This window comes from Rhinolophus hipposideros (assembly GCF_964194185.1).
Source record: "Rhinolophus hipposideros genome assembly, chromosome: 23".
Classification (NCBI taxonomy): Eukaryota; Metazoa; Chordata; class Mammalia; order Chiroptera; family Rhinolophidae; genus Rhinolophus; species Rhinolophus hipposideros.
The window spans coordinates 37,492,131-37,515,149 of record NC_138069.1 but is presented as its reverse complement, the minus strand read 5'-3'; the positions used below and the strand labels follow the sequence as shown (position 1 = coordinate 37,515,149).

The window sequence follows — 23,019 nt, the reverse complement described above, 5'->3', positions numbered from 1 at the left end:
AAACTAACTATAAAGCACACAGCATAGCCGTTCTTTCTAGTGATCACAGATGCGTTTGTACCTCTCATCCCATTTCAGTATGGATGAGCAGTGTTCATTTCAAATGCTGGAAAGTAAATGTTATGGCAATACCAACCAGCCTCCCCAAAACAGCCGCCACCAAACATAGCTCAAGCTCTCTCCTTAGGAAATAGGCATAAAGCTTGCGGTACATGAAGAAATTTCTCTGAGCCTCGATAGGTTGATCCCCAAGATATTTGCCTCGAGTCCCTGTTTCTCTCAGTAGCTTTATCCCTTTCTTCTTCTCCCTAGAGTGTAAGGGGAAAGAAGTAGGACGTACAGCATCGGCAATTTATCTGCAATAAAAATGAAACCTATTTTAATGCATTAATGGCTAAAGAGGCTGAAACCTGCCATAAATATAAAATCAAGCAAGCTGAGAATTTCACAGGAAAAACAAATGGATTGCTGCTGGCACAGAGGCCACAGTTGACCGCAGAATGAAGCGATCTTTATTTCTGTGTCAAGTTAATGCACCATTCATTACCATTTGTTGGGCCAGGCAACACGGCCAGGCCTTTTGCTAAACTGTAAATGTAGTAGCTCGTTTCAGACTCTTAACAACCCTAAAACAGGAGGATGGTTATTATTTCCGTTTTACAGATGAGAAAACAGACGCAGAGAGGTTCTGTGACTTTTCCAAGATCCAACAGAGCCAGGGCTTAAACCAATCCTGTTGTCAGCAAATTTTCCTGTGTGTCCCCCTCTTACTTTTGACCTTGTGTAACCAGTGAATATATGTATGTGCTCAAGTTCTGAGATGACCTATCCTTTTAAAGGGCTTAATATGAAGGCCTTCGCGACACTGAGCCACAGAAACCCAGAGCACAGATTTTCTTTCGCAGAGAGCAATCGGCAGTGAAGGTTTCTGCAGCTTGGTCCTGCTTATTTATGTGCCAAAAGGAGAAACTGCAATTCTCTTAGGACTCATCACAGACAGGTGCCCTAGGAGAAGGGGTGTACTTGACAACTTGAAATAGCTGCAAGTTGTGAAGCTTAAAATTACACCCTGTAAATAATGAGCAAATTGGCCATTAGGAGAAAGTTTTAGGAACAATATCCCTTCGAAGCTGGGGGGCAGTGGGGGAGAAACAAACTAACTAAAGCTTCTAATGCCCCAGACTATAATTCTTCCCCAAAGCTACTTCCCAAAGTGACATGATTTATCCAAGTGGACAGGAATCAAACTACCCTCGCTGGTTCCATTGATTTTGAAAGCTAATTCTCAAAAAAAAAAAAAAAGTTTCAGAAGGTCAATGAATCTATGGTGCACTGGGCTCTGTGGTGAGAGGGGTCCCAGAAACATTCAACAGATGGAGAGGTCGAGAGAGATTTGCAAGATGTTTCATCTTCAGGGACATGCTACAGATCATTACTTTGTCAGGCAACTTGCTTGGAATGTGTAGTTCACAGCAGTGGCTGGTCACCATTTCTTTTTACAAAAAAACAAGACTTGCCAGCTGAGAAGAAAGTGTAAGGGGCCCTCTGCAGACCCCAGCAGCTGACCTTGAGCCCAGATTCCCACTGAGTGAGCTGCCTGCTAAGGGGTGCCCATCTTCTCTGGGTATGCTGCCTCCCTGTTGAATCGCCCAGCAGTCTGGAAACACGAGTTCAGGGTGGAGCCCAGCCCCAGGTTGGGTCTGGCTCCACAGGGGGCTGTGAGGTCATTTAGGGGCACCAGGCCTTGGTCACCACTCTTTCTCCACCCCCACTCCACACACATTTGGCAGCCAGGACCTTACACAGTTGAGGCGACTGTGTTATTTTACTGTAATATATCTTATGCACAAGCTTTGGAGTCAGACAGCATACTCTCAGACCCTGGCTCTGTTGCTCACTAGCGTGTGCCCTTGGCAAAATATCTATCCTGCCCTTGCCCCAGTTGCCTCATTTCTGAAATGATGGTAAGGTCTACCTGATGGGGCTGTGAGAATGACATGAGACATGCAGGAATTACTAAACTTGTAGTATCGTGTCTATAATATAGACGACACTCCACGAACAGTGGTCCTCCCTTCTTCTTCTTTTCCTCCTCCCTCCTCCCTCCTCCTCCTCCTCCTCCTTCTAATTATTATTAATAATTGAAATGACCAAGTGTCCTCACCTCACATGGTCCAGGTAGTCTCTTGTTATTTCTTTCTTAGAATAAGACCCTGGCTAAAACATCCGATGCTTCTCTGGGTACACAAAGGGCTAGCAGTCTGGAAACCAGGCTGAGATTCTGATCCTACCTCATAGTGGGGCTTGGCTTTGCCAACTAGCTTGTCAGTTAAAAGCAGATAACGACCGTTCCATCTTCCTGGGCTATCGTGAAGATAAAATGAAAACACAGATCTGAAGTGTTTGCAATTTGAAAGTGCCGTATAAAAGTAAAAGGTTTCTATGGTTTATTTGTTTTCATATAAACTTTTATCTCTTTTTGGTGTACCCAACTTCAGTTTGCCCAGCCAAGATGCTCCATCCAGAACCGGGCTCTGTTGTTTGCTTATATACGAATATATTTATCTACTTTTTGCTCTTCGCTATTTCTTCTTCCAGACAAGCCATGACTTAGGCTTTCCACTGCTTCCAATTACCTAGAAAAACATCCTTCTGCTTTTCACCTCGTGGCTGGAACATTGATCTGGAGCTAAATCAGTGAGATGCCCTCAAGAAGGAAACCTGAGATCTCTCAATTTCTGGGTGACACACAGCTCACCTTCTGAATGCAGTGTGGTACCATGCACAGACACCTGGGGCTTCCCACACAATGAACTGGGCAGCCCTGAACAGGTGTCAGGCATTCCAAGCATCCTCAGAGGACCAACCTCACCGTCTTTGAATGCTCCACATTATCTCAATGGCTCTAAGCCTTAATTCTGTATTGTAACCATTTCTTGGCCACCATTTGCCCTCACTGTGAGCCAGAGCTCTACAAACTAAGCATTCACACTCATCTTTATCCTGAAGGAAGATGGCAGAAGATGGTGGGGGGCGGGGGAAGGTAGGGAGACTAAGAGGAATGAAAGAAGGGGAGGAGAGGTTGGAAAAGTTACTGGTGTTCCACCTTGATACCAAACCCAAAGCAGACGGTGATTCCCCCAGAATCTGCCAACAGCCCTCCTTGAATTATCACCAAGTAGGCAATTTATTCCCCCTTAAAAGAGGTTGCTGAATAGAGTGTGGGTTGGCCAAGAAGGAAGTTTAGGGGTGTCTCCTTTTCTCCACCAGCCTCAAGATGAAAAAGAGATGAGAGAGGGTACTGCCCCTGCCCATAAGGCAGCTACTACCGAAACAAAATACACTCTCTTCTCCTTTTTTCCAAACCAAACAGTGGTTTATCAAACGGAAGAAAAAGAAGGAAAGTGACAATTTTTCTTTATGTTAATAAATTGCTTCGGCGTAAAAAACATTAATCAATTTCTTTCCAAAGTACACATACTTCTCTGTATCTGCTATTTGCCTGGCCTTGAAAACAAAGTCACTTTCCATCCCCTTAAAATTGCCAAGACCAGTGAGGGTAGTTGTAAGAGGGGTGAGGGGAGCTCTCTAAGTCCCAGTAATTATAATGGAACCCTGTGGTGTTTCCATAGAAACATAGAATGTATTCTTTCCTGAATGTACATGGAGTAGAGGGGTGAAGAGAGATGTTGCTGGCTGGGTATACATTTACTGAAGAGCTTAAGGTACGAGTGAGGAGGTGAGGCATTCAGTCACTAAGACAGAAAGACTGAAGGCTTAGGGAAGAGTGGAATGGGCAGAGACCGATCCTACAGGACATTTGACCTGTTATTGTGTCCCACCTGCACAACTACCCAGTGAGATAGTTTTAAAACCCTCACTCTCATCTGAGTCTCAGAAAGAGAAGCAACTTACACAAGGTCACCCGGCCAGTAAGTGGTGCAGTTCAAACCCAAGTTTTCCACTCACGAGCCTTTGCTCTACCCTCCATGTTGAGCTGCACTTTAAACTGTGACGATGACACAGAGTTTACAGTCTGTCTCCTGGCTTTTCTCTCCTGGGCCTGGGCCTGCCAGTTCTGTGCACGTTCTGGGTTCACCCTGAGCACGATTATTTCTAATTGGTAGCAGGACACTGTTGTGAGTCTTGACACACTTAGGTGGTTTGTTGTTGTTATGTGTTTGAATTATGAAGTCAGAGAAATGTCATATATAAGGAGAAGAAGGAAGCCGGTTTACGTGTGTGTTTATAAAATTTGGTAGATGCGTACGGATGAAGAGCTGGAGAGTAAGGGTAGTCTAAGATAAATACGGAACATACGCATATTCTTAAAGCAATTGTTAGTTTAATCATCTGCCCTAAACACTGGGAAATAAGACCCATAAGAGCAGTATCCATGTCGGGCTATCTTACTGTTGTATCCCTGCACAGTGTTAGGGCCACAGCAGGGTGAATGGTTGATGGGTGGGTGGATGGATGGATGGATGGTTGGATGGGTGATGGATGGATGATGGGTGGATAGGTGGATGGATAAATGGATAGTGGATGGATGGATGGATGAATGACATGGATGGACAGATGGATGATGGATGGATGATGGATGGAATGCCTTATAATTCCTATGCTTCATAATGCCTCATAATTCCTATGCTGTCTGGTATAAGACATTCCATCCACTTTTTTTGGCCCCATCTGGTGCTCTAGGATAATGATTATTTTTCTGCCTCAGGAGAGAGGGCAGGGCCATATCAGGAACTAGGAGAACTATGTGGATGTGAACTAGTGCTAAAGGGTGTGATAATCAGAGTTTGCAACTTACACTTTAAATGTCTTCCTTGAAGCAATGCAGAGGTCGTAGGAGACAACCCCTCCCCAGCCTCTGACTCCATATCCTTGTTTCCACTGGGGAAACTGAGGTGTGGGTGGTATAGACAGAAACCCACCGCAGGCCCTGAGACAAGTAGGGTGCAGTGCTGAGAAGGGCATACTGCAAGTGGGAGCCTCAGTGTCTGAAACTATGGATGCCTGTGCTCACTGACCTGACAAATCCTGGGCTTGGGCCAGGAGCTCTCTAATAGCTCTTGGTGTTGGCTAGCAATTACTGAGGACCTAGAGTCACTGGACTCCCAGGACCAGGAGGCCAGGGATAACCTGTCTGTCTGTCTGTCTGTCTACACTCCTCCCCCAGCACCTCGCCCGGGCCTGGCATATGAGAGATACTTAACAAATGACTGCTGAATGACTGGCTGAATACGTGGTGCCTATGCAGCTCCGAGCTGAGTGTTGTATGCACGTCATGGTGTTTAAACTTCACTGTGGTCCCACGAGTAGGTAACACACTCATTTTGGAGATGAGGACAGTGTGGCCCAAAAATGAGAAATGACTTCCCTAAGATCTCAGCGCTAATCAGTTGTGGAGCGTTGCTTTAAAACAACAGCCTGTGTTTCATCGATGACATAGTTCACCCAGCCAGAAGTATGTCCCCACAGAGGGTACCAGGGAGGGACAGAAAATAAAAGGATGTAAGTTAAGGAAAAGAAAATCTGGGCGAAGCTTATCAAAGATACAGAAATGAAATAATATGATGTCCCTAAGTCCTGACACTCCATTGGTCGCATTCAGCTTCTTCCATTCAGAACACCCAGTGACAAAAAAACATCTGGGGGCTTTGTTAGTCATGCGTGGCAATCATGATTTGCCTTTTCAGCAGTACTACTCTGCTCCTACGTGACATGGGGATAATAGATAAGGATAAGTGTCCCTTTAACAGCTCCTTTCAAGCCTTGCTAGGTAGAAAGGCTTTGACTAGTCATGCCTCGTCACGGACCAATGTGGGGTTTTTGTCTTCCGTATGAACAGGGAGAATGCACTGTTTTCGTGACTCTGCATTTCTTCTGCTTTCCACACGCCCACACTGGCCCCTCATCTTTGGCCTCCTGAGAGCTCTAGTCTGAAACCAGGTAACAAACACAGCTGAAAGCTTAACAGCTTTCTTACAAGTGGCGTGGCACTGTGGAAGCCTCCATCATCAAATGTCCCAGGGAGGAAAGTGGACAACTGAGGGCAGAGGCAGCCCACGCACAGCTGGCAGGATCCGTTCTTTCTGGCTCGGGCCTCCAGGTTCTGGGAAGGCAGAGCCAGAGGTAGAGGCAGGCTGACAGTCCCTGATGCTGGCCAGCCTGATTCGCAAGCCCTCAGAGGACGGGGCTTCTGCACACCCCGGCCCCCACGCTCTCAACCTCTGGGAACCCTGGTGACAGAGGGCACCCTGTTTACCTCACAGACCAGTGTACGGACCATACAATGGAGCCTGTACATGAAAGACTCCAAAACACACAAATAAAATAGCAAAAAGAAAAGAAAAAGGATATTAGGAAGTAGCACCCATCAAAAAAGAGTGTTTAACTATGTCTGTACTGAGGAAGACTATGGGGTAAGTACATACACAAAGCTCTCCAAGACATATTATTAAGCTGAGATGCAAGGCAAAGGCAAGATGTACTATGTTAGTAATAATAACATTACTGATGACGATAATACTCATAGTAACAGGAGCTAACTAATGCAGATGGAGGGCTTACTATATGCCAGGCCCTGCTCTAACTACTTCATTTATATTCTATTGATATAGAAAATTAATTCCAAAAAAGCCTTTGAGACTGTGCTATTATTATGTCTACTTTACAGATGAGGAAGCTGAGTTGTCAGTTTTATTGTACATTCTTCTGCAGTATTTAAATCTTTTATAAGGAGGCCGTTTTCATGCATAACATGTGAAAAAGAAATCAGAATTAGGGGCATTAAATACTTGTGAGAGAGAAATGGGAGCAATGTTTACTGACCACCTACAATCAGGCTGCCATGTGACAGGCCTCTTTTAAATTTAAGAACATCCCCAAGCAGAAGGCATTACAGGTCCCAGTTCAATCGATGAGGAACTAGATGTTCAGAGAGGTGGCACCATTTCCCAAGGTCACACAGCCAGTAGGTACCTAAGTGTCTGGGACTAGATTTCAAAGCCCGTGTTCTTCTGTGTCAGTTGGACACGTGGTGAGGCTAAATCTGCGTGTCTTGATTTGCATTTACTTTCCTTCCTTCCTCTCTGTGTTTTCCAGTGTAGAATATGATTTTCGGCAGCAGGAAGGCAGGTTCCATGAAGTTCTACAGAGTCTGGAGGAAGCGGGACCAGGTGAGGAGCCATCTCCCCCACCAAAGTCCCCAGCAGAACCCCCGGTTCCTGAGAAACAGGACTTAAGGCGGAAAACCAAGAAGGTGAAAAAGAAATGCTTTTGGTGGATCTGAGCGTGTTGGGACCATTGCCTATGCCGTCCCTAAGTACCTCCCCGCGGCGGGGAGACCACTGCCTTCAGGTCTCCTCTCCTTCTCAGCAAAGGCCCATGGGGGCTGTGAGCCGCTTGACCCGTGGAACGGGGACACTCGGCGGATTTAGCTGCTGCCGCACCTGCCCACCAAGCTCACCTGCGTCAGTGCCACTGCTCGCTAGGACTTCACGGAGGCCGCAGTGATCACCTGCCTCCTTCCCTGCTGTGCACAGGCAGGCCACGTCCTGGTTTGCAAGTCCAGATTCTCACCATGAGCCCAGCCCCCAGTGCACTTTCCAACACCTCTGTGATGCTAAGCGCTTCCTGCCCTTCCTGGGTTTGCCATCCCAAAAGAAAGAAGAAAAGAAATGTTGTGCAGAGCAGGAAGATAGAAAAGATATTAGCAGGTACCCCTGGAAAAAAATTAGATACATAAACTGGCAGTTTTCCGAGATATTGGTGTACATAAGCACAACAGAAATGGGCAGGGCATAAAAATGCAAGCTTGCCTGGTGGGGTGGGTCATTTTCATTTTTAATTAGACTCTTGATCCCAAATCAAGGACTTGCCATCTCATGCTGTGTGGGCCTTACAGTCTGTGGCAGAGTGAGGTCACTGCAGGGTATAAGGAACTTAGTGGTGTGCCATCCCGCAATTGTTAGCTGGTCCAGGAACCACCTTAGACCATCATACTTCTCAGCCTTGGGCCTGAGACTGACCGCCTGGCCGATGGGACGGTTCTGGCTTGGGTTTGAACTTTAAGATTCCACAGCTAATTTTCCTGCGACATTTAAGATCATGAGACCCAGCAACCTGTCCATTTCATCTTACCAATAACACAAATAAGACTAAGAGAAAACCTAACACTGGTTCTCCTCCATTCACTCCCGCAACAGCTTTGTAGAGAAGTTCAAATGTATGTTAATCTACATAATCTCTCTCCCTTCCTGGTGGTCAGGCCATGGTCACCAGTTTGAAGCAGCAGCAGGACTGGGAATGAGAATATATATATATATATATATATATATATATATATATATATATATATATATATATTTTATTTTATTTTTCCATTTTAGTATTAAAGACCCTTTTTTCCCAAAGTCTGAATTCTTTTAAAGCCTGACTCATTCTTTTGACAAGACCCCTGTACACGTGGGCCCAGTCAAATTTGCATGGCTGAACAAACGACTAACGTAATATAATTAAATAATCGTGACATACTCTCGGGGCTGAGAGGTGGGTTGTCAAGGCTCACATTCCTTCTCATTAGATGCTCTACCAGTCTGTGGTTGGATGGGTAATGCATTCAATGAGAAGGCAACTCCCTGTGCTGAAGATCCGGGGTCTGAGTTAGGGTCTGCACAGTGCAGCACCCGTGCGAAGCTGGGCTGTACATACCCCACCGCGAATTGAGAAAGAGTGCGCAAACACCCCGCCAGCTGCACCTTCCCCTGCCACAGAACTGCAGTGCACAAAGCTATTTCAGAGAGAGTGAGAGGGAACTTTGGCAATGAACCTCGGCTTGCACTGTTTAAGTCTTGGAATGTCATTCAAGACGTTCTTGCTCTGTTCTAGTGTAATGTTTCAGCCCAGAAAATGAGGCCGGCATCCGTAATGTTAAGTTGGAATTAAGATAAATGCACTTGTCATACTTAAGAAGCCACATTTCAATAAGATATGCTACCATTGGCTAAGAGCCACCAATCTTTCTGTATCCACACTATCAACTCTCAGTTGGCCCCAACAATAGAAAAGAACAGCAGAGAGAGATGACAATCCAATAAAACAAAATCATGTGGGATCTCTTATGTAATTGTATGTTGTAGTAGAGCTTCCATCTTAATTTGCTTTGCTAATTTTCAAATTAATTTATATTCTCAGGCAGCATGCTAGAATGAAAGTAATCCTGTCCCGGGAATTAAGAGACCCAGGCAACAGAACAGTCTAGTCCACTAACCTTTCGCAAATTGCTTAAATTTTCAGGGCCTCTATGTCCATTTTCAAATGGAGATACGAACACCTACTCTTCCTACTTTATAAGCTCTGTGCTTGGTCCAACATCAAATGAGCAGAATGTCCCAGAGCTGAGCTGGATCATTTGCCAAAGTGAGCCTGGAATGATGAAGAGGGGTCTGAGGTCACTTGCACAAAAAGACATAACCCAACTCTTGGATAATTAAAAAGCGCATGTTGTCACACACTTCTGTCGATTTGGGGGCCTCCGATAAACCCTCAACTGAATTAAATAGAATGGGGGTTGGAAAATGCTGACATTTCTAGAAATACAACCAATCGAAACTATAATGATTCTATACCAAAGCACAACATAGCATTGCTTGGGCCACCAGCCTCAAACTAGGAAGGAGGTGTCTTCTGGAAATTGGAATTTAAAATCATTATGAGGGAAAGGGACTCAGTAAACACTTTCCTGCTAACAAAAATGATCACCTCTATGTTTAAATAGAAACCACACATATACATATACCAAAACTGTATACTCACCTACTCATATGAAAATCGCTTCATTGTAAAATATTATGTAACATCTTCCATGATACTCTACAAAAATGCTGTACTTGAGGTTATATGGTTTTATGGAGCGATATTAATTTAATAAAAATGACTTTTATAAAATTGAAGGTTAAAAAGAACGCTACGTCCACTTAAATCGCCGGAGTTCATGTGGCTGCTTTCTCCGTAGTTAAAGAAAATAAAAATGTGTACTCACCATACTTGGAACTTCATACGAGCTCATCTACAGAGCATCTTCTTAAACACTATGTATAATGTAAGGTTTTGTAAATTTCTAAACTGTTTTAAATGGGATATTATCTTTTGCAATAAACTTACCTATTTTTCCTAGGTTTTAAGACTCCATTACTAGCTTGGATTCATTTGGGTTATAACATTTAAACTTAAGAAGTAGGCCTCAACGCTCCTAATGACGGGTCATTTTCATGATAATCTCCTCTATATGTTTCCCAGGAAAACAAATAAACAAAGAACAGATTCAGGACTTTAGCGCCCCAAGGTCACTTAAAAAAGCACCACGTGCCCTGTGAGCAAGGGAGGCAGCGTGAAAGGATGGAAGAGTTCCCAGCTCGTTCAGATGAATACATATGCATGATTTTCATCCTTACAATGCCCATACACCTGAACGATAATTTATTCATTATTTTTCCCTTAATTTTCTTCCTCAAAAGGGAACTTGATATCACCATCATGAGGAAAACCGATATGATGCTTCCAATATAGAAGAGGAAATCAAAATTTTATTGAATTCTTGCTAGAGATTGTTGAGTATTGAAGGTGCTAAGCCTGAGACCGTTTCTTTTTTGTTAAAAAGGGAGATTTGCATATATGCAACACATGCTAAAGCCACTGTAAACCAAACACATTTTCTACTTGATTAATCAGGATGTTTGCGAGGGAATTGAAAACAATTTTCCCATCATATGGCTCAATATTTTTTTCCTTCATTGTCCATGAACCACCTAAAAAAAACAGTTTATTTATCATTTAGGGGGTGGGGAACTGGACACAGAATCAGAACCCTTGGGTTCTATGTTATTCTGTTCCCTTCTTTTTGCTGAATGGTCTTGGGAAGTTAATTTCAATGAGACTCTGATTGCTTTTCTTGCAATGCTGAACGTGATCCTTTGATGGATGTATTTCTCTCTCATTAGCCTATCATCTTCCTAAGAGAGCTTTCCTACTTCATTTTGCACACCTTTGTCTCTCTAGCACTTAGCACAATGGGATTCAAATATCTGTTGCAGGAATATATTAATGAATGAATTATATCCAATGGACAGACAAAAGAAATGAGTCCCAGACTTTTTCCATGTCTCTCCATCCTTACAGAGGGATAGTTCCCTCGGTGTTCACAGGTTCCGTCTGTGCTCTCAGGAGCATCCAGCCTTCCATTGATTCGGACTTTCAAAAGTGAATGTGCCAGGGCTTCTCACTTCACTGTGGTCCACATGGCACTCAGGACTCAAGAATGCCAAGCTGCTACCATCCTCCCCCACTGCAACGCCCCCAACACCTACATCCTGAATATTCAAAGTCCAGTTAACCTTGTTTCAGAACGAACTGCCATCATAATTAAATCCCAATTCATTTTGCATATTTTACCAAGATACTGCCTTACTGTATCAAAGGAAAAATTAGTTTTGCAATTAAAGCAGATTGGTAACTATTTTTTGCTGTAATGTTTCCATTAAAATGCCAGAATTTATTACATGTGATCTAGTCCATTTCAGGCAAAATGCAATATAAAGGAGACGAGGTCTAACTGAAGAAGCATTTTTGGACAGAATGTTTTGCTTTGGCTGAAACTACAACTATTATAAATAAAATGAAAAGACAATAAACATCATACCAAAGGATTATTTGCTCCGAAGCAAATAAAAGCTTTATTATCATGAATGGCTTTCACAAATTCTCAGAATCCATAGCTATCTGATATTAAATTTCAGTCAAATGAAATCCGTATTTTTTTTTTTCCTGGCAAGAAAAGCTCAGTATGTATTTTTTTTAAAAAATCATCAACTAAACACGGTGACCTCTCATTGGTGCTTCGGCTTGGTTTCCCAGGTAGCACACACAATGTTGTGATACCCTGGTTATGCTGACAGAAAAGCCTTCTTTCTCCGGAGCTAAATGGGCCGTCATTTAATTGTTGAAATTGAGATTGGTTCACATAGCTCTTCCACAGAGCACACCAAGTCCGACTGCACCCAACCTCACCTACAGAAATCCCACATGGGTGATGGGGGAGAGGAGAAGTTATGTGATGCTGTGATGGTTTTTCGTTTGCTTGTTTATTTCGAGATTGGAAAGGGGGATGGGTTCTGTAGTTAGGGATCAAAGAGAACAAATCCAAAGCCATGGGAACCATCAGCATCCATAAACTCTGCCCACTGACCTGTTGGGATTACCTAGAACGGAACCCTCCCTCTACTCTACTCTACTCTACTCTTCTCTACTCTACGCACCCACCAGCTCCAAGGAAACTTTTCGGATGAACCTCAGTCCATAATCACTTATTTTTCAATAAACACTTATTGATTCCCTTCTGTGTGCCAGGCAAGAAAACTACAGATACAGCCCTTGCCTCATAGAGCTTATTATGGTAGGGGGTGAGAAACAATGAGCTCATTTCCTCTTCTCATGCGCCTAATAGATGTCACACCTCCCTCCTTTTGACCCTCTCAGTGATGTCCTCGTTATTCTCTTGTGATGATTATTTGTCTTAAGTTACGGCTATTTCTAGTTTTCTCCCCCTTAACCGACCATATGTTGTGTCCTGAGAGTAGGAAATGCTTTCCTTACCCAGTGAGGTCTTAAGTCCCGAAGACCTTTGTTTAACTGAAATGAAGTACTTCATCATGAGCCCTGTCTGTTCCACATGGACCACTGCACTGGCTTTCCAAGTCTACTTTCCATAATAGTTTCCCAGCCCCTTGGGTCCAGCCTCCTTCCAACTGCCTGGGAATCTCTCCAAGACATACCTTTGGCCATGCCATTCCCTGGCTTTTCTATCTCTAATTGCACCCCACCGCCAGCCTAGAGCCCAAAATTCCTCCCACAGCAAACAAGGTTCCTTACCATCTGACTGTAGCCTAGTACGTAATAGTCTAAACTCCTACTATTCCACTTTCCCTTGCACCCATCTCCTTGCCACTTGCCAAAAAGTCAGAGGCTATTGCTCATCAGAGACTTAGCACGTGGTGCTCCTTCTATCTGGGAAAGTGTCTAATTACCTATCTACCACGGGAAATAATTTGTATTTCGGTGGATTAAATGAATAGCAGCCATATTACTACTAATCGTGATAATGAAGGCTCTAGTATTTTAACGTTACAATGGGCTATTATGAAATGACTTGCTTCCATTATCTTATTTATTCCTCAAAAAGTCATCATGAGGTAGCTTATGATCACCCCCTCATTTTCCAGTAGAATAATTGAGGCTCGGAGGGAGAGAAGTCATTTGTCAAAGTCCACAAGTATGAGGTGGTGACAGCTGAAGGTCGGCCAAACTTGGGAGCTTGAACTCTTAACTCCTCTGCTGGACAGCAAGTTACACTTTAAATGTCACCTCCTCTCTGTAACTTTTTCTGGTCATCCCCCACGCCTGCCATGGGATTAGTCACCCCGTCCAAGGACTCATGATGCTTTGTACAGGTTGCTGCTTACATTATCTTGACATTTCTTTTGCCAATCTCTCATGCTCATCTCCAGAAGGGAGCAAAGTCCGGGGAGGGGGGGGCAGAAATTGTCATCTGTACGTGTGGGACCCTGAAAGTGTGTACCACATTGCCCAATATGCTGTAAATGCTTCATATGTGTGTGCCAAATGAATTGGGAGAAAACATGGTGCTAACACATTAAGAGGAAAACAGTTCAGGGTAGACAGACAGATCAGAGCAAGGCCAGAAATCCTCATCAAGGCCCCTGATTTTCTGCACAACTTTGAAAAAGTACCTTCACCTCCACCCCCCACCTCTGTCTTTAAAATGGAACCATCTGGCTTTCTGGCTTCAAGAAAAGTTAGAAGGTTAGAAGAGAAGTTAAATTACATACATAAAAATGCTTGACTATCTAATTAATGCCTCTTTTTTAAAAATAAAAATAGTGTTTGAGGATTTTTTCCTTGATTCTGAAAGGAAAGCACAATCATTTCAGAAAAAGTGAAACTATGGAAATGTACAAATCATGTGTCCTTTAAGTAGAAGATACCAGCATAATTTTAGCTTTAGAACATGGTCCCTGGGTCTGACCTCTGGGAGACCCAGGGCTGCTGGTGAGGGGCCACATTTCTTCCAGTCCCTGACCTTCAGGGTCTCTGATGACTTTCTTGTTGTTATACGTTCCCATAATCCTTTCTCTACATTTAACTCATAGAACTTCCTCATGTTATTAAAAAATCATCGTAAACGTTAATGGCTGCACAAATGCATCACTGTAGGAAACTGGGTTCTGATTTTGAAGGATCATTTAACAGAATTGATTTGAGTCACTTAAGATGGCCAGTGCTCTAGGCAGGGATGACCTGGAACAGAGACTTATGGGAAAACCTGTTCATTTGCAGTTGTTCCACCTGGGCCTCTCCATGGGCAGCTCCACTTCCTCAACAACCCCAGGGAGGGACTCTGATGGGATTTCTCCTTCCAGTCTGGGACTCCCGCCTTTGTAGCTGACAGGCGGTGGCCGATTTCATCTCCAAGGGGCTTCATTCACAGCTATAGCAGCCCAGATGTAGCAACAGCATAACAATGCTTCACAAATTCGGGCAAGACCCCAAGTCATGGCCATAAAACAGCTTATAATCTGACTCATGGCACTTGTGTCAGTAGGGAGAAGACCACGCATGAGGGAGAACAATAACGACTTAGTTACTGGGGGTCGAGGGTCGGCTATGTGTGAAGCCCTGGGCTGCGAGCTTTGCACATGTTTTCATTCAATCCTCACCACGAGTTGACAGGTAATAACCATTATTAGCCCCATTTTGTAGAGAAAGGGACTGAAGAGCAGAATTGTGAAGTGAAGAGACTTTCTAGCCGTGAAATAAGGCCCCCTCACTTCTGGGAAAAGGGGGACCCGTTCCCAGAGAGTAAAATCCTTCCAAACTCCATACCTGGTGCCCTGATTCCACAGTCCTCAGAAAGCAACGCTGGGCATGAGGGTGCTGAGTCAACACCCAAATGGCACACATTCCCAGCTGCTCCAAGGATGAGAAAAGGCTATCTCTCTTCCAGCGGCAGGAGACAGGCCAGGGGAGGCAGTGGAGTCTTACCTTTAAGAACACACTTAAAATGACTCATCTAAAATCAGATGTGCCCGGCTCTGTTCACAGAAGCCAGAAGGCACGGAGCTACCGGGACGCAATTTCATTAGGAGGAGGACACACATCGGATGATGTCACGCACTTCCTAGTATGCACTGTTCAGTTCCCAAACTCAGGCTGTGCCTCCCCCTCTCTGGGTGCTGCTGATGACAGCCGCCCTAGGTGGCTCGTGGAGGGTCCTGCATAGGCACCCGCTTCTCCAAGGCTGAAGCTCGCGTTGTGTGTGATTGAGCCACGTGGGAAACTGTCATAGTGGTGGCAGCAGCAGCCATGTGTGCCATCTAGGAGCACACTCTCCTCACGGCAAAGGTCTGCTCGACTGGGCAACCAAAGGAGAAGGCAACAGCTGTTTTAACAAACTTAGGAACCTATAGCTCCCCTTAATTCCCATCTCTGTGGTTCGTCATGGAACATTAGGAAGGTTTGGAAAATGAAACCGGCTCTTTCATGCCCAGCCCTCAAACTTTAATTTGCCTAAGAAAATTCTACCACACAGGGCCAGTAGAATATTTGGGGATTTCATATAAAAAACAGCTCCTCAAGGGAAAAAAAGCCTGACATGAAACAAATCTTGTCTCATCTTATTTTTTAAACCAACATTCTTTTAAAGCCAGACATTAATTTGACTTTCAATTAGTTTGTTCCTTCCACTCATTCAGTCTCATAGCTTGGACGAGAGCCTGCTGTCCTCCAAGCCATGGGCCTACGACAATAGGATGCTTTCCTCAAGGATCTCCGTCTACTGTGGTACATTGACGGGTAAAGAGATAATTCCATTAAGACAATGGTAATGCTGTAACTGGAAAATGTACAAAGAACAACGAGGTCATCACTGAAGAAAGATGATTTTGAGGATGACAGGTTTCACAGAACAGGAAATAAGGCAAGAAAGGCTCCCTCTTACAATCATCTAACCAGTCCTCTCCACGTGTTCATATTTCTCATGTCATTCAGGAACTAGACCCAGTCTCATGAAATCCACCTTGATAACTGACTCTGCCCACATACGCTGTGGGTTCCTTGGAAATTGAGGCACTCGTCCAACTTTTGCATATATCTTAGACCAAGTACTTTTTGATATGCAATTGCCAAGATCTTTATTAAAGCAAAGCTCTGCCCGCCCCAGGACATAAGCACTGTGCACATTTCTATATCAAGAAGCAACTAAGCTGCCCCAAGCTAATGAACACACACACACACACACACACACACACACACACACACACACACGCTCTCACACACACTTACTGTCTCTCTGTGGAATTTTCTCACATTAATTTTACCTCAGGAAAACAATTTCACAAACATGTATAGTGAGATGCTTAAGATGTGGCCTCACGACTGGGTTTGGACTCTAGCTTTCTCCTTCCCAGGCATGTGATGTTGGACAAGGAGGTTTCGGCCCTCTGATGGCTCTTTCCTTTTTGAGAGGAGATCATAATTTTTGTCACCCTCACAAATTCTCAGCCACTGTGGGCCACTGATGCTTTCTCACCAAGAAAGGTCTGCTCTAAAAGACCATATTGGCTACCGTGTGAAGAATTGTGTAAGAGACAAGAGAGGAGGCGGTGCGTCTGATTAGAAGAGGTAGCGATGGCAGCAGTGAGAAGTGGTCACAGCCAGACCCAGGTGAGTGCTATGGGTGGTAGAGAAAAGCATTTGGATTTGAGACGCCTTTCGACCTAGAAAGACCAGAACCTGGAGATAAGCTGGATGTGGAAGGAGGAAGTTCTCTCTCCCTCCAAAACGCTTTAGGATCTCCACGCCTCATGCTGGCTGCATCTTCTGTTAAACCTGCCGCATCCTAAGTACCAACACTCAGATAAACGGACAGTTCTTGTTCCGATGTTATGGGATTTTGTGGTTCAATTGCTAGAATAGAGGGTGTTGATCTTAAAGTCATCATCATCATCCAACCACCAAAAATTCTGTGCTATTAATATTTTCTAGGTTTCTGGAAGTTGCCGCATAGGGTCATCCCCTTACATTCCTTGATCTTGGCAGGGCAGCCACTGGTTTTAAGATAGCTCATCATTATTTTTTAAATATTTGATGCCTAAAGAACAACTGAGGTATGAATAGTACCGAAGTGCATAACGCAGTGTGCTATTTAAGAGCGGGGACGCTGGCGACCGTACTGCCTGGGTTCAAATCCTAGTTCTTCCATTAGCCACTTGTGTAATTATAGGCAAGTTACAGGACCTCACTGTGTCTCAGTAACCTCATACATAAAAGGTGAGTACCTGATGCAGGTAAACTGACGTACTTAAGGTGCTTTGCTTTCTGCCTGGAACATAGGATATCTGCTCAATAAACCATAGCTTTATCATAAATACTGCTTTTTAACAAGGTGTGGGTTGCTGAGTGAAGGTGAAGAGTCCAGCGACCACTTCCGGCGGGGAACCCCCCCTCCTCATGTGCCAGGCTGTCCTCACCCCTGCTCTCGGTGGAATAGGGTTGGGTGGAGTCGGCACTCACTGTCTTGCTGTGGCCCCTGCGCGAGGCCTCCTGGAGTCTCTGGCCCCACCTGCAGCAGAGAGTGGTCAGGTAGGCGGCGGGCCATTTGCCATTTGCAAAGGGAAGTCAGAGCTTTGCAACTCTGGCTGTCTGCCGGCTTGGGCGTTTCCTGGAGTCTTCAGTGCTACTGTGAGGTGAAGCAGTTGAAGATGGGGTGACTTCTACTATTTTTTCTTTTTTTGAACAAAGAGCTCTGAATTTTTGCAGCTGGCAGAATGCCAGAATGTATTTACCTTTATTTAATCACTCAATAGATTTCTCTGCACAAACCGGGGTAATTAGGCCCAAAATATATCACCCAGAGGCTTATTTTAACTACCCGAAATAAACGCTCAATCCCAATTTCAACAAAATTACCAGATGGTTTCCCTTCTAACAACTTCTGGCAGTGGATGCATTCCCTGGTGGGGGGTCCCAGGGAGGCTGTTGGTCCCGGCCCTAGGGAGCCCAGAAGCAGGGGACAGCCTTCTCTAGAACAGGGCACATTGGCCAGAGAGGGTCCCCTGAGTCGCCTCTCACCAGCACCAACAGCCTGGAAATGCTTCCTCCATTGCTCCGAGACCCACGGGACAGCACAACATACACATGCCAGGGTTCATGCCCTCCTTGATGCTAGCTGTTTAACCTTGGCCGTGATGCTCAGTCTATTCTCTTGAACAGTGAAAGATGATGGCGGTTACCTGTGAGAACGCAAAGATGTGCTCCAACTTTCTCTTTTTTTTAATATTTTAACATCTCCAAAGATTACAATCAATGCAATAATAAACCACCGTGTCACCGTTTAATTGGTAGCATGTTCTCTTCCGTTGGGCACATAAAATTATGGTGCCTCTTACGTTTGATAAAATATTACATGTGATGTGTAGAAACCATTCCCTGGTAAAATGTAAACTCTCAGATTACTGGTATTTCCCATTATGCTCCTGCTCTTACACCACAGGCTTCTTAAAGGAACGGAGACTACGTAGAAGAGACTATTGGTTATACAAGAGCTTTTGGACGGGGCCAGAAAAACACCATGATTTCAGTCAATACATAGTATTTGCAAATATCTTGGACACATCACTGTTCTCCAGTCTTATGCCTGACACACACCTCTAATCAATTCAGCATTACTTCCCAACAAGCCAAGATGTAGCCTCTCACTCTTTCTCAGCACAATACGACAGGCAGTTAATAGCAATCCACCAGAGTTGGCACATGGAGCAAAATCTATTTTCTGCCCCTGACTCAGGAGCTTGGGAGACAGGGAAACAGAATGGACATTGGCCATGACAAAAACTTAGATATACGAAACAGATCTCAAAAATTATGGAGTCCGTCGCACAGAAGAAATCAAGGTCTAAGAGGTGAAATCTGCATAGTCACAGAGTCAGCTCTGCAGGATGAGTGTGGAGCTTTTCTCCTGGTCTCCCTCATCCAACATGTCCTTTCTACCAATGCTTTCTCAGCGTCAGAGTCAGACTGCTTGGTAACTGAAGTAAACAAGCAGGTAGATTGGACTCTGGCAAAGAGAGGAAGAGAGGGCAGCAGCCATGTAAAAGTGTTTTGCTTTTTGTTTTTGTAACATTTCCTCTTGCTCATTTGTCACCATAAACACCTCATTGTTCAGCCAGGCAATCTACAGAAAAAAAACGCAGGAATGGTTATTTCCAGCAAATGATAATTGCAACATGCTGTGTGCAAGAAGCAATCCATCCTAGTTCTATGGTTCTTGTAAGTTTAATAGCTAACACCATTTATCGCAATGTTCCCACTCCTAGAAATAAGAAGAAAGAATGTCACTATTTAATCTGACATAGTGACATGAGAGAGACCAGCTGCCCCATTCCCTCTTGAGGCTTTTTCAGGATTTTGGAAGTACTAGATGTGTCTGGTGTTTGCCGTAAATAACGGTTGTTTAATATTCCCAAGCAATGGAAAGTAACCAATAAAAATCATATCTAGAAAATTAAAAGTGACAGGTTGGAATGGGGAATCTCTCCTCCTTGTCAAATTTCAATTTGAAATTAAATTGGGGCCTTCAGCACTAAGACAGGGACCCCTGACCTCTAAGTAATTACTTTCCAACATCATTTTCTTTAATTTGGAGGAGCTAGTTCTATTCTAAGGTTTGCTGGAAAGGCCCATTTTGTGAAAATGAAGCTGTATCTTAAGAAACGCCTATTTCTTTCTTCCTTCTAGTCTGGGCACAGCCCCACCCCCGCTCAAGTATGCTTGCTGCCCACCTCTAGCTCTCCTCACACAATGCTCTCACCCTTGTAATTACACTAGCAAACTCAAGAGTCACTGAGACTGATGACACAGCTTCCACTTAGAACCTCTGCAAGGTTCTTGGAATTAGCCCAGGGGGCAGGGACAGTCTGAAGAGGCGATTCCTTACCATTGATTGCCACACTCCCTGAGAGGTGGGCTCCGGGTATTTAGAAACAAGCATTTGTAGAAGGAAAAGCAATCTGAACGAAGGGAAAAGCACATCATACGAAGGTCTGGTACAGCATAGCGTGTTTGGGAGTATTTAACTCATTCATTATCTCAACAAAAGTTTGCTGAGTACTCACAGTGTGCCTGCTGGTGTTGAGGATAAAAGAATGAGTAAAACGTGTCCGGGCCCTCAAGGGAGTCCACCGAATGCATGGGGCCGTGGAGGAGAAAACTAGGCCTGACTACAATGAGCCTGATGATCAAGAGCATACAGGGGCTGTGAGAGCCGTTGGGGGAGCCGGGAGGGGAGGGACGGAGGCCAGCGGTGCTGAGACAGCAGGACTTAGTGCATGATTTAAAGAGGCAGGTGAGTGAGAGAGCGGGGTCAACAGGGGTGAGTACCATAAACTGAGATCATGACTGCAGGGAGAGAGATTGTGGGGCAGGCACCAGGGTCTGGGGATGAGTTGGGTTTGGGACCCAGTGAATTTGAGATACCTGAGACATAGCCCATTGAAGGACGCCATGGTTTTCTTAAGGGCACAGACCATACCTAACCCAGTTCCGAGCCCTTGTGCTGAGTATATAAGAAGTTCTCATAAAATGCCCAATAAATAAATAAGTGAATATTACGTATAAAACCACGTGTGCAAATGCTTCTCTGTATCATTTCATTTAATTCTCACAGCAACACGATAGGAAAGTTCCCCTACAGATATTTTTTCAGATAGGTCCAAGCCTCAAAAGTCTTAGGTAGAAGATAGGAGCTACGCATGGCGAGTTCATAGATAAAAATGACTCAAAAGAAAAAGAAAAAGAACGAGACAGAGCATGAGGACAAATGCTCAACATCATTAGCTCATTAGTCCTCAGGGAAATGCAAATTAAACCCCAAGGAGATACCATTAGAATCGTTATAAAGCTAAGGACTCACAACACGAGTGTTTGCGAGGATGAAGATAAACTAGAACACTCACATCTAGCTGGTGGGAACGTAAATGGAATAGCCACTGTGGAAAACAGTTTGGCAGTTTCTTATAAAATTAGACACACACACACTTTCTACATGCCCCAGCAATTCCACTCCTAGGCTTCCACCAGAGAGAAATTAAAATACACTCACATAAAATCTGTGTGTGAATGTTCATAGCAGCATTATTTATAACAGTTAAAAGTTAGAAAACAATGCAACAACTCATCTGTCAACTAGTAAATGAATAAACAAAATATGGCATAGTCATACAATATAATACTACCAAGCAATACAAAGGAATTAAGTATATATCCTAAAATATGAATGCACTTCCAAATATTATGCTAAGAGTAAAAGACACCAAAGAGCTCAAGAGTGATTTCACGTATATGAAATTTCCAGAAAAGGCAAATCTTCAAAGCTGGAAAGCAGATTAGTGATTGTTTAGGGCTGGGGGTACGGAGGTTGGGGATGGGATAGAGAATGGCCAATGGAAGTCTGGGGGGTGAAGGGGGTGCTCTACACTGAATTACGGCGATAACTACATACATTTACTAAAACTCATCGCTACATTTCAAAGTATGTAAATTATACTTCAATAAAATTATTATTATTATTATTATTATTATTATTATTATTATTTTAAAGAGAGAGCTGTGTGATTTAGAAGAGGGGGCAAGTTGAGAATTCCAACCAAGTTGGGGAGATTGGGGGCAGCTTCACATGGGAATACATTTGGGCTGGACGTTGAAAACTAGGTAGGATTTCAACAGATTCAGATGGTGCACAAAGGAACTCCAGATAAAGAAAGCAGCACAAAAGTGACAACGTGCCAGGCATGTTTGGGCAATATCCAGACATCCATTGTGGCTGAATACTTGGATGGAAAAAAGCAAATGAAAGGGGAAAATTTGGTTGTGGCCAGAGGACAAGCAGAAATGAGTAGGCTAATGCATTTATGATTTAATTTGGTAGACAGTGGGGAGCCACTGAACATTCTAGAGTAGGGGAGTGTCCTGGCCAAGATTAACGGTGCAGCAGTGAGGAGTGTGTGTTGGAAGGACGAGCAGCCAGGCGGGGCATCAAATACAAGGCTCAGAGAACTGGCCATAGTGAAGGAGGGCCAAACTGTGGCCACCTGCCTGTGTCGATAATGCAAAGGGACAGAGAAACTGATTGTACCCGACAGAAAGGAAAATAATGAGACACCAGTTATTTGGTGCTTTCTGTGATCTAGGCACTGTTTTAAAGAATCACTTCCAAAGGAGAGACAGAGAGTTAAGAGCCTGCTATATACAGAATGAACCAAATGGATTGATGATCATCTTTAGATCTGGCTCCAAAGAGAACGAAAAAAGATGAGAGAACTCCTGAGATGCTTATCTAAGGTGTGTTGTAGGAACCACAGACTGAAAACGAAATGGTGATTCTCCTAAGGTGGTAGGACGGTGAGACAGATGACAGAGACCAAGGTACGTGGCTGTCTGCCCCAGAAAGGCAGGCGTGCCTGGCCCTGCGGGCGCTCTCTATGACGTCCTCACTCCTGTCAATGTACACTAACATACATGATGTACACGTGTTGACATGAGTAGACAGAACCCAATGGGTATAAAGAAGGCTGTTATTGCTTCCAGGGATCAGCTCTTGCCCAGTTGCTGTTAGATAACACTCAGCACCTAACGTCCTGGGTACGTCCAGGAAGCAGGACTATAGTGTGTCAACAATCAGCATGTGCCTTTTAATTAGCTGCCAAGACTTAATTACCAGGAAATGTCATGCAAAACATGTGGATTTTTAGCTTCTCTTGGGAAGCTGGAAATTCTGGAAACTATGTGGCCCAGTCCCACATGTCATCAGAGCTGAGTAGCACTTGTCCTCTTTAAACATTAGAGTCCCTGCCTGGCACACTTTATTCATTCATTCAA

At 44.1% G+C, this 23,019-nt stretch overlaps 2 protein-coding genes across 4 annotated transcripts in view; one reads left to right on the top strand and one right to left on the bottom strand.

The window, feature by feature from the left end:
• The window catches only part of INSYN2B (inhibitory synaptic factor family member 2B), a 105,275-nt gene extending 97,545 nt beyond the window's left edge, over positions 1-7,730 (top strand). For 2 of the 3 annotated variants that reach the window (XM_081036151.1, XM_081036152.1), the window contains one exon: positions 7,117-7,730. In XM_081036151.1, coding sequence (XP_080892277.1) covers positions 7,117-7,303 — 187 coding nt within the window. In that variant the 3' untranslated portion in view covers positions 7,304-7,730. The remainder of the gene's footprint in view (positions 1-7,116) is intronic. The other variant, XM_081036153.1, reaches the window with a different exon arrangement.
• Positions 1-23,019, bottom strand: part of DOCK2 (dedicator of cytokinesis 2) — a 368,348-nt gene that overhangs the window by 184,689 nt on the left and 160,640 nt on the right. The window lies entirely within an intron of this gene.